Source organism: Podarcis vaucheri (assembly GCF_965113315.1).
Source record: "Podarcis vaucheri genome assembly, chromosome: 2".
Taxonomy (NCBI): domain Eukaryota; kingdom Metazoa; phylum Chordata; class Lepidosauria; order Squamata; family Lacertidae; genus Podarcis; species Podarcis vaucheri.
In genome coordinates, this window is record NC_138760.1 from 90227943 (window position 1) to 90243098 (window position 15156).

Consider the following 15156-nt stretch of genomic DNA (forward strand, 5'->3'; position numbering starts at 1 on the left):
TCATTGTAATGGTCTTATGCTGTGTGGGAATGTTTGGAGAGGCAAAGAGGAATGCAGGGGACCTTCCTCTCCACAAATGGAGTCTATCAGACCTTATTCCTCTGATTAACTGTTGTGTTGACATTGGCGGAGTAATTCATGTGCAGAATGTGTGAAACCATAATCACCTCCTGATGCATGTGAAGATGCTGTCTGAAAAATGTGTGTGACAATGGGAGCAAACCCTAGGCTATGGCTTCCAGATTATTATTAACAGTAAAGGACGAACCCTGTTCTTAAAAGGTAAACTGGTTCTTATGCCAGTCTGTAAAAAATACATTTTCTGAGAACCAGTGCAACATTGAAAGTACTAAATGGGATGGAAGAGTTTCTTTGGACTATATTGCAGAGAGGAAGGGTATTTGTCGTGTGTTGTGAATTTTTGCTTGCTTAGGAGTTGAACTTGCAGTTTATGATGAGAGGATATCTCATTAATCAGGAATAGGCATGGGAGAATCAGAATATTGTTTATTTGTTTAGATCATGGATCATTCATGACATACCCTGTGTGTTTCTCCCATGGATAAATAAGAAAGGAGGGGGGAGACAGAAAGGAAGGAAATGATTTTGCATGGTTAAGCAGCCACTCCCCTTTGGTTCTGCTAAAAGTGGCAGCCTCCTGCAGCTGTTTTCATTTTTTAAAAAATTGGGAGACTGTTACACCCATCCCAAGTGTAATATCTAGTTTGGCCTGAGTCATGCAAAATTGCTACCCTCTCAGAGCACAGATCTCATACTCTATACAAAGCCAGCATAATTGTTACCAACTTAGCTATCATAAACAGACATTTGATTTGCCGGTCTATATTGCCATCTCAATACCAAAAAGGAAGATTAAAAAATGCTACTTCCTGCTTTCGTGATATGAGGCTCTTTAAGTCCGATGCTGTGGATGTGACAGAATTGGGGGGGCACTCTACAGATTCCCTAATCTATGACAGCAGTTGGAGACACTTCCTGTTCATTTAGCATTTTATCCCAACTCCTCAAAACAATCTTTTCCCTGGAATTCTGATTTCCAGCTGAATTTAACCATTGTCTCAATTACATGGAGAATCTGAAATCCTCTTAAACTTACAAGTGTGAACTGATTCCCAACCAGCATCATATATATCATTTTAACTTTCCACCTTTAATTTCCTTAACCTAGCCCATCAATTAAATCTAAAAGATAATGATACATTATTTTTGTGAATATTTCACTTCTCTTCTCCAATAACCTTGTCCATCCTATGCAGTGGAGGCTGCCTGACCAGCACCAATCTATCACTAGGGATGGAGGAGAGACATGATTCAGTTTGCACTTGAAGGTGAGCTCACCTAATTTGCACTTTCCAAAACAATACATGGACCAAAGCACAGCCATTCTATGAAATTTGCACTTCTCTGAAATTTGTAATGCAGTTTTCCAGCCAAGTAACGTATACAAAAAATGCATGTGCTAGGGCGAAGTGTGCATAAACACACACATATTAGTGGGAAAAATATATAAAAATGCATTACGTTAGGGGAAATTGCTTTGCAAAACTGCATATTGGGCAGAATTGCACACAAAATGTGTGTAGTCGGAGAAATAAAATAGTAAGGAATTTTCATGAGGATTTTTAAAAATCGCAAACTGGTGAGGAAATGTGCAGCACTGAACTTCAGATTGGAGAAATGAGAAACTGAAAGAAATTGAAACCACCAAATTCACCTACTCTTAGGTTTCAAGGGGTTGCTTGTGCGCAAGCAGGCAAATCTCTCCCTGGCTAGCTGCTAATGTAAACTTTATCTGTCCGGAGAGCCACTCACCCGTGGCTGACTCAATCGCTGGCAGAATTAGTCTCTTTCCCCCTTCTTTAACCCAGCAGGGATGAGAATGAGGAGGACAAAACTAGAATTACTTGGCCCTACCACTGGTCACTGACTCTTGAGCTCCCTGCTTTCCACACCACCAGCCCCCAGCACCACCAGCCACCACTGATTCTCTTCCTTGTAAAATTCCACTGCAAAGCTGATGGATCTAGCAAAGTGCTGTTTTCTTCCCTTCCCTTTGCTCCAACAAATCCTCACTAAGTTTCTCAACCTTTATGGAGGGGTAGGGGGGCAGAGGTAGACACATTTATCCAGTGGTGTAGCGTGGGGGGTGCAGGGGGGGCCGACCGCACCGGGCGCAACATCTGGGGGTTAGGGTTAGGGGGCGCAAATCCACGAGTTAGGGGGCGCAAATTACTTGCCTTGCCCCGGGTACTGACAACCCACGCTACGCCACTGCATTTATCTTCACCATTAGAGATACATATCTTTGTTGGCACGATCAGGTGGGAAATTTCTCAGGTAAGGAAGGAACTAAACTAATTCAAGGCCATTTTAGACATGGCACGGGAGATCTGTAATCAGCTCTTGACTTCAACCCACCACATTCCCCCTTGCTCTTAGCTGCAGAGAGGGCAAAGGTGGGTTCAGTATGAGTATGTGTTGTTTTCCCGTTTCATGGCTAATAGCAGCTGGGAATAGGGGAAATTAGAAGGGAGGAAAACAGCACCAGAGGAAAGGGTTGGTATCCCCTCTTCTTAGCACTGTGGCCGCAGTCCAAATCTTCTATCACTTGCATATGCCTTTATAACAACAACAACAACAACAACAACAACAACAACAACAACAACAACAACAACAACAACGGGATGAAGACTTCAAGAAATCCAATCTCAGACCTAGTTGGGACCTCAGTCATTGTGGGCTGGGCTTATGTCCAGACGTAGGTGGAGGAGCTTGTATACCTTAAGGATGGCAATTTTTAAAATTGGATATAATGCGGTCACAGCAGTTAATGGCAAAACACTATTTAATTTCATCTGGAATTGGTTCCAGACTCCAGCGGGGGATGTATTTACCATTCAGGTTCTAGAATTACATCATTCTTATAACTAAACAGAGATAATACTAAAGAGCTGGTCCCATAAAGCATGACTTAACAATTTATTTTGGCTGAATGGGTATGAGGATTTATTGTCCTGCTTGCAAAAGAGGCCAGCTGATAAATCCATCCTAAGTAGATAAGCTATACAAATTCACTTGAAAGGAATGCTTTAAATCCCTCATCTACTTCAGGTTACAGAACTGACCAGCCAGAATTGACCAGCATTGCCTCTAGATAGGATGCTGCAACCTGCCCAGTGGGAAAACAGCATAGAATTAGGCTGCATTTTTGTTTACAGTGGTTAAAAACTGATGTAACACTTCTTTGAAGGTTACCTCATATTAGTTTGTTCCCCTCTGGAATTCACTTACTTGTGAATTCAATTACCTTTCCCTGTTATTGGACAAATAAATGAAGAAGAGACCTTATGCCTAAGAAACATCCACAGCATGCATTTAAAGCACATTCAACTCACATTTAAAGCACTTGGTTTCACTCAAAGAATCCCGAGAACTCTCGTTTTCTCCTCAGAGAGCTACAGTTGCCAGTAACCTTAACAAACTACAGTTCCCAGGTAACCAAGGAAGCAGCAAGTTGCCAGCTGTGGTCTCTGCAAAGTATCCCTTATCTTTAAGAGTTGTAAAAGATAACATTTTGCCAGCTTCTTACCCCCATTGACTGGATTTCACATATTAAAGTGACCTGTCATGGAAGGCTAAGAGGACACATTGGTCAAAAAGCTAGACAAGAACTTTATTATCCCTCTCAGACAAGAACAGAGACAGGAAATTGTATACTCCACCCAGAAATAACCCAGGCCAGCGCCACCTAGTGCCTAACTATAATCACACTATCCGCATGAACTAATCAAGCAGTTCTGCCCCACCTGCAGCTTCTAGTTTCCTTCCCCATCTTGCTCTTAAGTCCCACATATGGTTCCAATCTTTTTTTTTTTTTTTAAATCAAGACAGGAAACAAAGCAAGGTGAACAGTTTCCTAATTAAGATCCAGTCTCCTTTGCCGGCTAATCCTCTCTCTGTGCTTATTTTATTTCTAGATAGCTGCAGGAAAGCAAACCAAAACTTCCACCTTTATTTTTATTAAAAGTTCCTGATTACACTGTGTGTCTGTCTGTGGAAAGCTAGTCCCTGGAGCATTTCCATTTTGCAGTTCATGCCATGTTGCGGCTGAGATTTAACAGCCTAAGCCTATACTTAAGCAAGGGGCAAGCAGAGGGCAGAACTCCCCTGCAGTGCTACTCTATTAGCTTCAGTGAATGAGGTCCCTGTGTATGAGTCTTGAGACCTCACACTGCCTAATAAGTGTTCTCCGCATAATGTCTGGGCCTGAGCTGCGGCTGGATTTGGAGGACTACAAACACATATTCCTCATGGGAGTCTCAGGAGACTTTCACAAGCTGCTTTCCTAATCAGAGTTGATGTGGTGTGTAGTCTAAATTCAGCTCAGGTATCACTTTAACCAGCCATGTCTGCTGTGCTTTTACAAACCGCCTTCTGTTTCTTCCCTGTTGCACACAATTTCTTCCTGCCACCAATATATTCTCACAGAATCATAGAGCTAGGTCATCTGTTCTGTTGCTGCCACCACTCCGCTTGATGCAGGAAACCCAGAGCTACAGCATTTCCAATAAATGGCTGCCCAGCCTCTGCTTGAAGACCTCCAGTGAGGGAGAACCCATCACCCCTTTAGGTAATTGGTTTCCATGTTGGACTGCTCTTACTGTTCAGCGACTTCTCCTAATGTTCAACCCAAATCTCACCTCCTGTAACTTAGGTCCGTCAGATCTAGTCCTGCATTCTGGGGCAGGAGAAAACAAATATTTGCCCCTTCTACAGTGCCAACTCTTCTAGTATTGTAACAGTGCTATTATGCCCCCTCTCTCAGGTACACGCTGCACACACTAGCCTATTTGTAGCACACAAAAACATTGTTTTTCTTAATCTAGAATCATTCATGTTTTTCCTTACCATGCTGCTTTCAATCTACAGTGGACGCTCGGGTTGCGAACGTGATCCGTGCGGGAGGCACGTTTGCAACCCGCAGCGTCGCATCTGCACACGCGCGTGTTGCTATTCGGCGCTTCTGCACATGCATGAGCACTGAAACCTGGAAGTAACCTGTTCCAGTACTTACGGGTTTGGCACGGTGCGCAACCTGAAAACGCGCAACCCAAAACGTCTGTAACCCAAGGTATGACTGTAGTTTGAGTCCAGGTTCTGCCATCTACAAAACTGGGTTAGGTTACTTTGTATGTATTTTGAAAACCATGCAATCCATATATTCTCCAGGCTAAGTGTATCCAGTTCTTTCTGCCTTTCTTCACTGACCATCTTTGTTGTCCTTCTCTGAACCCATTCCTATTTGTTTATGAGTGCAGTGGCGAGATCTAGACACAATATTCTTAAATGGATTCATTTCCTAAATTCTGGGCTGTTTTTTTTTAACAATATAAACAACTAGTATGCTCACAGTTTTGTTCTGTAAGGTCACAACTCAAAATTTACATCTGAATGTGGATATGACAAGGGTAATAATATACCCTCTTGACCCTGAGCCAACCTGATACAATCTACAGTATAAGACACTGGGGAGGAAGAAACTCAGTTGCAATGGACAGGATAGTCTTTAGTGATTTTGCACCTCCAATCAGCCCAAGTTGGACCTTGTGTGGTGCAAATAAAAAAATTCCTTCCAGTAGCACCTTAAAGACCAACTAAGTTAGTTCTTGGTATGAGCTTTCGTGTGCATGCACACTTCTTCAGATACACTGAAACAGAAGTTGCCAGATCCTTCTATATAGTGAGAAGGTGGGGAGGGGTGTTACTCAGAAGGGTGGTGGGAATGGGAGATAGGCAGATAGCTGAGAGAGCCTGCTGACGGCTCTTAACGACTGTAATAGGTCTTACAGGAAAAGGCAAGGGGTGAGAAGGTGAAGTGTTCATTACCAAACTTAAAACCATGGAAAGACCTGGGCTGAACAAAGACATTGGATTCTTATCTCACTATACATGACTAAACCATTTCTCACCTTCTCACCCCTTGCCTTTTCCTGTAAGACCTATTACAGTCGTTAAGAGCCGTCAGCAGGCTCTCTCAGCTATCTCCCTATCTCCCATTCCCACCACCCTTCTGAGTAACACCCCTCCCCACCTTCTCACTATATAGAAGGATCTGGCAACTTCTGTTTCAGTGTATCTGAAGAAGTGTGCATGCACACGAAAGCTCATACCAAGAACTAACTTAGTTGGTCTTTAAGGTGCTACTGGAAGGAATTTTTTTATTTTGACTATGGCAGACCAACACGGCTACCTATCTACTACTTGTGTGGTGCAGTCGCACTGGTAATAATAGTCCATGCCACAGATCACATTGTTGTTGTTTGTTGCCTTGCACAGCAGTTTAAAGGATCAGGTTATTTTCTGCCCAACCAAATAAAATATTTTTTTACAAACAGACAAACCTTAAGCTAAGGATGATACATACTTTGGCAGATACTTGCAAAAACAAAACTCAGCCTCGTATTTCTCTTCTGAAAAAGGCTTTGAATGTTCATTGTATAAACATTATGTGCTGCGATAAACAGCACAATCCTAAGCACATCTACTCAGAGATGAGTTCTATTGATGTCAATGGGTTTTACTCCCAGGTAAGAGGTGTAAGATTGCAGCCAAACACACACACACACACACACACACACACACACACCAGAACTTCACTTCTCTGGGGCTTATGTTTTGTAGAATTCATGCTCTCCTGAAGTAAGAGGATATTATTAAATCATTTCATCAAGTGCACATAAGGCATTGAAGCCAAAGAAAATAAGGGAGGAGCATCAAAGGACGTGCTGTATGTGTTTCACAGGCAGTTTTATAAACACCCTTTCCTTTCAGTCTCCAGAGCTGGAGTAAAATGCTAGCACATCAGCTAGCACATCAGCTGCAGCTGAGCATGACTGGTAAGTGAATTGCATCTCTTTGAAGAAATGCTCAGATCTCTCTGATCCATTTTAAAATCTGAAGTTCTAGAGAGATGTGAGGAAATATTTTTTGATTTCTAGCCTGTTGGGTTACTTACAGTATGTATGTTTGAAGAAATGATGGCCCTCAAGAGATGTTGCTGGACTCCAGCTCCTGTCAGCCCCAGTTGGCATGAGCAGATGAGCAGACATGATGGGTGTTGCTCAACAACATCTAGAGAGCCACAGATTCCCTATCCTTGGCTTACAGCATTATTTTGGTCTGATGTGAGACATTCATTGTATACTGCAGTGCTGGAAATGTGGGCATTCATCCTGATTTGTTGGAGGGAATGGTAGATTATATTGTGTCAAGCCAAGGGCTATCCCACACTTTCCACTCCATTTTCCTGTTACTGTACACATAAAGTACGGTGTTTTGGGGAAATGGGTTTTTTACGCAACGTCCCCCCCAAAAAAACCACTATAACTGTGTGACCAGAGTTTGTTGATACACGATTGTCACTATTTTCAAGTGGGATTCAATTTGGAAGCTCCCTATGGCTAAAAGAAACAGGGAGGACCAAGTCACAGTGTTTTGCTCCCCCCAATTCCTGGTCCTTAGTCCCCCTGTTCTGTGACTACAACACACACTTTCCGGCACCAGAACACGCCATTTCCCTAACAGCAAAGAGGCGTAATTGCATTACATTGATTACATTAGCTTGCAGTGAATGGATTTTCTTGTTGCAGGCGGAAACAGGTTTTATTTAGTTCAGTTCTGCAAGTAACAGGAAGTTAATCCAAGGCCACTATCAAGCAGAGATGGGGAATCTGAGATCCTCCAGAGGTTGTTGGACTTCAGCTCCCACCGTTCCCAGCCTGCGAGGCCAACAATGGTGTAAGCAGGGATGATGGGATTCATAGTCCAGCAACATCTGGGAGCCATGGGGTAGCACTCAGTAGATTTCCCATTGAAATTAAGGCACTTAATTTAGGCTTGAACCCTTGAACACTTATTATTTGTTAAATTTATAATATATATACTGCCCTTCATCTGAAGATCCCAGGGCAGTTTACAATATAAAATCACAGCAAAAACCCATGGACATGCATAGGTTACACTGTTAGCCATCTTCATGAATTTCAGTGGGTCTACTCTTAGTAAAGATGGACATGCATAGGTTACACTGTTAGCCATCTTCATGAATTTCAGTGGGTCTACTCTTAGTAAGGGACGCGGGTGGCGCTGTGGGTTAAAGCCTCAGCGCCTAGGGCTTGCCGATCGAAAGGTTGGCAGTTCGAATCCCCGCGGCGGGGTGCGCTCCCGCTGCTCAGTCCCAGCGCCTGCCAACCTAGCAGTTCGAAAGCACCCCCGGGTGCAAGTAGATAAATAGGTACCGCTCACCAGCGGGAAGGTAAACGGCGTTCCGTGTGCTGCGCTGGCTCGCCAGATGCAGCTTTGTCACGCTGGCCACGTGACCCGGAAGTGTCTCCGGACAGCGCTGGCCCCCGGCCTATAGATGTGAGATGGGCGCACAAACCCCAGAGTCTGTCAAGACTGGCCCGCTCGGGCAGGGGTACCTTTACCTTTACCTTACTCTTAGTAAAACATGGACATTTTTATTCCTCAATGGCAGTCCCTCCAGAGCCCCCCAATTTAGCATGGTTTTCTCTGTCCTGGTTCATTCTGGACACAGAGAACACCATTTTTAAGTTGGGAGCTTCAAGGATGCTTCCTTCTGATCTTCTGGCCCGCAGGCTGGGCAGGGCAATTTCACAGTTTCTTGCCCCCTTGCAGGAGGGTGTAAATGAACCATATAAATGGCTGAGGTGCTCTGCTGCCTTAATCACTCATTAGAGCCCATAGTTAAATTTGGAAAGAAGACAGCTATTAGCATGGTAGGTACCATGGAAACAAAACTCTCCACTAATGAGAGTTGCCACTTCCCTGTTTAGGGGGAGTGCAGTGCATGGGGGGGGGGAAGGAGAAGAGGAACGCAGAGAGGGAAGCACAGGGTGCAGTGGTGGGGGGGCAGGGAGGAGCAGGCTGCAAAGGAGGAGGTGCTCAGGTGAGCAGAGCAAGATGTGAGCAACCACCCTGGTGAGATGTTATTTGCAAGTCTCTTCTCACAGAGCTCCTGTTCCACATTTCCAAGTGGGCTGAAGGTTATGTAAATAGTCTTTATTTAGAACTGACAACCACAGTGTTAGCGATGGGCAAAAAGCTGTATTTGTTTTTACTTTTTGAAAGTGTAAAAATAATTATCTCCTTTTGTTCCTCCCCCCCCTTTTGCTAAAGCTTAGCTCTGTTGCTCCTTTGTCTTTGAAATTGAATATATATATGTGTGTGTTCCATTTCAAAGATATAGAGGCATGCAAAGATTAGGAGTTCTTCCAGACAACCTGATTATTGAGCACTAGCAAGATGTACCTGGCGCTGCTCAGCAATTTGAAGGTGGGGGAGGAATAGTGTTATGAGTTTGAGGAGGAAGTAGGCTGTACTTGCCTGGATCTAGCAAGTGGTAAAATCTAATTAAGGATTCAAATTCCTGGATTAGCCAAGCTAGCTTTCTGGTGAGGTGATAGCCTAGGACCAGTTAATGGGTACTTAAGGGAACAAAGAAAGTCAATCTGTGCCTCAGCTCGCCAGTAGTTGGAAAGACAAAGGCCAGAGTGGAGGGTGGCATTATGTCAGCTAGAAGGTTGAAGCAGAAAAGGTAGCAGGCTAGGGAGCCAGCCAGCCAGCCAGTGATGCTCGATTTCTGTTTGAATCCAAGGCTGCAGCTACAGGAGAAGCAAGACCTAACTGGGGTGTAAATGCTTGGAACCCCTCCATCGTAGGCTCAGGTTGTATATATGTGTAAATAAACCATATACTGTATAATAAAGACACCACAGTCTCCACTGTGCCTCATTTCCAGAAGGAAAAACTAACCCTGGGTAAGCGCCTGGAACCCCTGGAATCTTGCACCGCTCAGAGATTGGGTTGGTGTGCAGCAATAGAGATTTTTAATTTGTGAGTTTGGGTGCTGTGCTTGCATGCGCACACACTCACACATAGCTCATACAGGGTGTTTATATGTCTTCTTATTAATAATTCGTTCATCCTATACTTTTCAGTGTATTCCCAATTCTCCACAAGGTCATTTTTTAAAGGAGGGGAGATGTAGATTTGTTATGCTAGAGCAACAAAGTGCTTTAATCCAATTTAACTGCACAAACTTAAACTTTGGGATATGCTTGAATCCCTCCCACAACATGCTGACAGTCTGGAGATGATCTAGGTAAAAATATAGCAGCTTTATTGGACAAACTGGACAAATATAGCATCAAACCTTGGGGCATATGTGGAGAAAGTTCTTCAGTACTGTTTATCATCTCTAAACTCCAACAAAGCGATGTATACTTTGTTTGTGTGCACTTGCAAGCATCCCAATGGCCTTTCGCCCACATCAGTAGCACTTTAAGGTGCTACTGGAAGGAATTTTTTTATCAGAATCAAGATTCAACATAATCTATGGAAGCAGCACCCACATTTCCCCAGACTATAGGCTAAAACCTTTTCTTCTAGTGTTGACAGTATAGCCGTGAAACATTCACATGTAAATGTTTTAACTGTCAAATGCATCCTACCTACAAAGCACACAGGAAGGAAAAGGTTGAGTCATGAGGCTCACAGCTTCACTTCTTTTCTGGATTAATTCTTTCTATTAAACACATACACATGCTGATTCAACCCTAGCACAGTGTTCTGCATTGAGCAACTTCTTGTGAAGTTCATGCTACCTTTGTCTGTTTTATGAAACGTTTATTGATGTTTCAAGGTAAAGTTGATGAGTCATAAACAGGGTAGGAAATATATCTCACTCTCCTCATTTTTCCTCTGTTCAAGCTCCTGCAGCAGGAAGTTTAAATATGGGCTGGCTACACATTACACTTGAAAAGTGAATGACTGCTTCCCAAAAGCCCTAGACCACTCATTCTGGACCCTCACACCTATGATTCTCTTCCCTTTTCAGCTCTTTCTCCCTTTCTCACTCCTAGGATCTCCAGGGCTACTACTGATGCGACATCTGCATTCTCAGCTCACCCTTTCTCTAAAGGTAAAGGTAAAGGTACCCCTGCCCGAACGGGCCAGTCTTGACAGACTGTGGGGTTTGTGCGCCCATCTCACATCTATTGGCCGGGGGCCAGCGCTGTCCGGGGACACTTCCGGGTCACGTGGCCAGCGTGACATCGCTGCTCTGGCGAGCCAGAGCCGCACACGGAACGCCGTTTACCTTCCCGCTGGTAAGCGGTACCTATTTATCTACTTGCCCCCGGGGGTGCTTTCGAAGTGCTAGGTGGGCAGGCGCTGGGACCGAGCAGCGGGAGCGCACCCCGCCGCGGGGATTCGAACCGCCGACCTTTCGATCGGCAAGCCCTAGGCGTTGAGGCTTTAGCCCACAGCGCCACCCGCGTCCCCCTTTCTCTACCTCAGTACAAACCACCCCAGGTGAGCAGTAGGTGATGGTAATGGCACTAGTGGCAGCAGCAGAGATTGCCCTTCCTTAATGCTCTAGTGTCAAACTCAGGACAGAAGAGATGGATAAAGGACCAATAAGACCAACCTGGGTGGAAAGTTCTGAATGTCCCAGCCTGCCTTATGGTAGCAGAAGACCAACAGAGAAGGGCTCTAACTCAGTAGATGAACACATGCAAAAGGTCCCAGGTTCAATCCCTGGCATTTCTGTGTTGGGATAGAGAAAGATTCCTGCCTCAAACAGTGAAGAGCTACTGCTAGACATAGCAGACTAGGGGTAACCCATGTGGTGTGCTCAAAATGTTGTTGGATTACATAACCCATCATCCATTGGGCATGTTGGCTGGGACTGCTGGGAGTTGTAGTACAACAACACCTGGAGGTCACCAGTTTGGGTATCTCTGTAATAGACAGTGCTGAGCTAGAGAGACCAATGCTTTGACTTCGTGTCCTACAGCTTTGTATGGACCTCCTCTTCACTCCATATGGAAACTATAAGAAGCAAGCCCCGAGGTATTAAGGCAAGCAAAATCCTTCATTGTATAAGGCACCAAACCAGAACTTTAGGAAACCATTGCTGATAGTTTATTCCAAACTTCAGGAGAACTAATGTTCTATCTATTCTAGCTGAGATTCAGCATCTGGATGATTATGGTTGTACAGTATGCAGGACTGTATGAAAGAAGGCTGCTTATCTGCAAACTCCGCCATCAACACAGGGCCAATGCAATCTGGCTTTTGAGCCAATTCCACCTGATTATGAGACTAATAGCACAATCCTATGTGTGTTAACTCATAAGTAAGTCCCATTGAGTTCAGTTGAGCTTACTTCCAGGTAAACAGGTACCGGATTGCACCCTAAGGCCATCTTTTGCATTCCATTTGGCCCTCTGCTGACAATTTAATGGTTTCACAGTATTTATGTCAGCATAGAATTCTGATTTCTGAATGTGCAAATGTTTTCTTGATTCTTTAAGCGACTGCAAAGGCTTGCATTCACTCCAGATGCTTTAACTAACAGTTGTCCTGGCATTTTTAGGTGTCCAGGAGACATTGCTGGCCATTTATATGAAAGTCTCTGTTCTAAGCTCCACATATCAACTGCAAGGGAAACCTGCATGCCTATTACTCCACTAAATCAGGAGGAGGAGGAATGAGATCCCGTGGGTTCAGCTGAGCAACAAGGCAGACATCATAGCTATCATGCATGAGGACGTTGACAGCCACAACATTCCACTGATTTTCCCAGGTGTCCAGCTCTAAGATCTCTTTGGTGATAACTTCATGGCGAGCTGCAACCAAAAAAGAAAAAGAAAAATGAAATTCAACATCAACAAAGGAGTCAAGAAACCATCTTTGATGTAAGTAACAAAGCAAAAAATTCTTTTATGTTATGCTTAGATTAAAAGGAGATATGGCAGTGACTGAAGCATGATTTGCAAACCCAATATTTGTATTCCAAGCTGTACAATGTGTCTGGAAACTCCAGGTTGTGCTGATTTGACTTAAGAATGCCAAGTCATTTTTTGCTTGGCTTATAACAAAAAACATCATTCATTGAGTATTGGTTCTCTCCTTTGACCACTGTATTGCAAATAGAAATAAAGATCAAAAATAAACGAAAGGAAATCAATAATTTAATTTCTTATCCTCATTTATACTGAACAGGATACAAGTAACATGGGCATTCCCTGCTAGCAGGAGTTTTAATGAAAGGGCCTGCTTGCCTGTAAAAGCCTCAGTAGGGTTTTGCCTATCTATGCTGGTGCTACAACTGCTTTTTATTGACAAGAAAAGAAAAAGAAAATGTGAATCAGTTCAGGGGTTGGGGGAAAACAACACTGAAGACACTGCAAGACAGTGACCAAGCAATGATAGCTTCTGGGTTATCAGTAAAATGTGAATGTCGGAGAAAGGATAGCAGTTATTGAAAAAAGGGCTAGTGTGCAAACAATCCAATTTGTTTTGGCTGCTTGGACAGAGTTAATAGTTATTTGGGCCCTGTCCCCAACCCCCCAATTCAAGGGATGGTGGGGACCTCACCCACAAATAAAAAGCTTGCATGCCAAATAATCTAATATTACTCACACATAACTTAAACCTAGTTCTATATTTATTTCACTGCAAGTAAATGACTTGTTTTACATTTCCCAGTGGCTACAATGGAGTACTCTAAGATATGTTAGGAGCCCTCAGTAAGAAAGGACTCTAAATACCAGCTTCTCATTGGCATCTGCTGGGCCACTGTGAGAACAGGAGGTTGGGCTAGATGGGCCTTTGGTCTGGTGCAGCAGGGATCTTTATGCTCTTACGACTCCTGGCTCTGGGCCCTGTTGTCACACTTGCCCTGCATTCACATCTTGAGCACTAATTTGCTATGGCTGGAATCTTTTGGTGTGTGAAACGGCATAACCCTGCAGAAAACACATTGCAAGGAATGTGGGATGGTTTCCCAATGTTTGGCGTGGTCATGGAAAAAAGAGAAACTAAAATGAGTAACTTCGGCAGGCAGCTGCAAATCACACAGAAGTGAACAAACTAATTAGAGTGGATGTTGGCTTGCAAGTAGATTCAGCAATGGTTAGATCTGCATTAAAAGGTTTTGTATGCTATCCTAAGTATGCCATTCTGATCCTGGTTATCTTACATTGTTTTGTTGTTGTGGATAAAACTTAGGGTACTTTTACTTAGAAGGATGAGACCTGCCTCTTTAAACTTAACTCGGAATGCAATTACTAAACCTTTATTGGCTGCAGTGAACATTCAACATCCTTTCCAAATTCTTCCCCAAATTAGTAGCCTTCACATGTGACACACAAAGACATGTCAGACATTCTCAAACGCATTGTGTAAGAAAATGCCCTCCAGGCTCCTGGAAACTGAGTTTTGTGGTTTCCATGGGCATGAGTGTTAAGCAGCCATCTCCTTCGCAGGGTGGAGACAACTTTCAGTGCCTCTCTTGTACTTTGCCTGTTTGGAAAAACTGATGGATTTGGCAAGAGCAGTTAGATTCAAGCAACTCTGTTAAAGCCAGTTTTTATAAAGAGCAGCTTTTAACCATGACTGAGCAATCGTACCGTAACAAAAGAGCCACCAAGCAAGAGAGAATTTTGCTTCAGAGTTCTTTCCCCCCTCTTCTTTTATAGGTGAACGGAAGAGCCATTTATTTTCTAGCACAAAAGCTGGGCTTTTTGACACCTATTACAAAAAGCCAACTGCTTTGGTATTAATGAGAAGTTCTTTTAAAGCTACCTCCCCCCCCCCCAAATACCAGTTAGAAATTTTCAGCTGAACTTTTGCTGTAGCTAAAATGTGTGGATAGGATTTGCTCACCTTTTTCATTCTCTGCTCTGAGGAATTTCTAGGTCTAGCCTGGCTTGGTACAGCCATTGGGGTAGTGGATTATAACTCTTTGAGCAATTTCACACATTGTACAGCAACAAACTTGGGTTTGCAACTGTTCACCCTCAGCAGGGAGTCATAGCCAATTCCAATGCACATCCTCCCAAATGTCTGTTTGTTGCATTCCCACTGAATTTCCAGCAAATTTCTTCACTTGTTAACGCAGGAAATTATTTACTGGACTCTGACTGGGGCTTTCTCTTCATTTGTAATACAGTGGTACCTCAGGTTACATATGCTTCAGGTTACATACGCTTCAGGTTACAGACTCCGCTAACCCAGAAATAGTGCTTCAGGTTAAGAACTTTGCTT

The 15156-nt window shown here is 43.6% G+C and overlaps 1 protein-coding gene and 1 long non-coding RNA gene across 2 annotated transcripts in view; one reads left to right on the top strand and one right to left on the bottom strand.

The window, feature by feature from the left end:
* LOC309525551 lies at positions 1–9858 on the top strand. Its single transcript, XR_014216409.1, has 3 exons — positions 1–1349; positions 6860–6917; positions 9698–9858. It is a non-coding gene; the product is annotated as an uncharacterized lncRNA (long non-coding RNA).
* Positions 9859–12004: 2146 nt separating this feature from the next.
* The window catches only part of KBTBD12 (kelch repeat and BTB domain containing 12), a 56175-nt gene continuing 53023 nt past the window's right edge, over positions 12005–15156 (bottom strand). Inside the window, exon 6 of the mRNA XM_082209825.1 lies at positions 12005–12734. Within this exon, the coding sequence (XP_082065951.1) occupies positions 12568–12734 (167 nt within the window). The 3' untranslated portion in view covers positions 12005–12567. The remainder of the gene's footprint in view (positions 12735–15156) is intronic.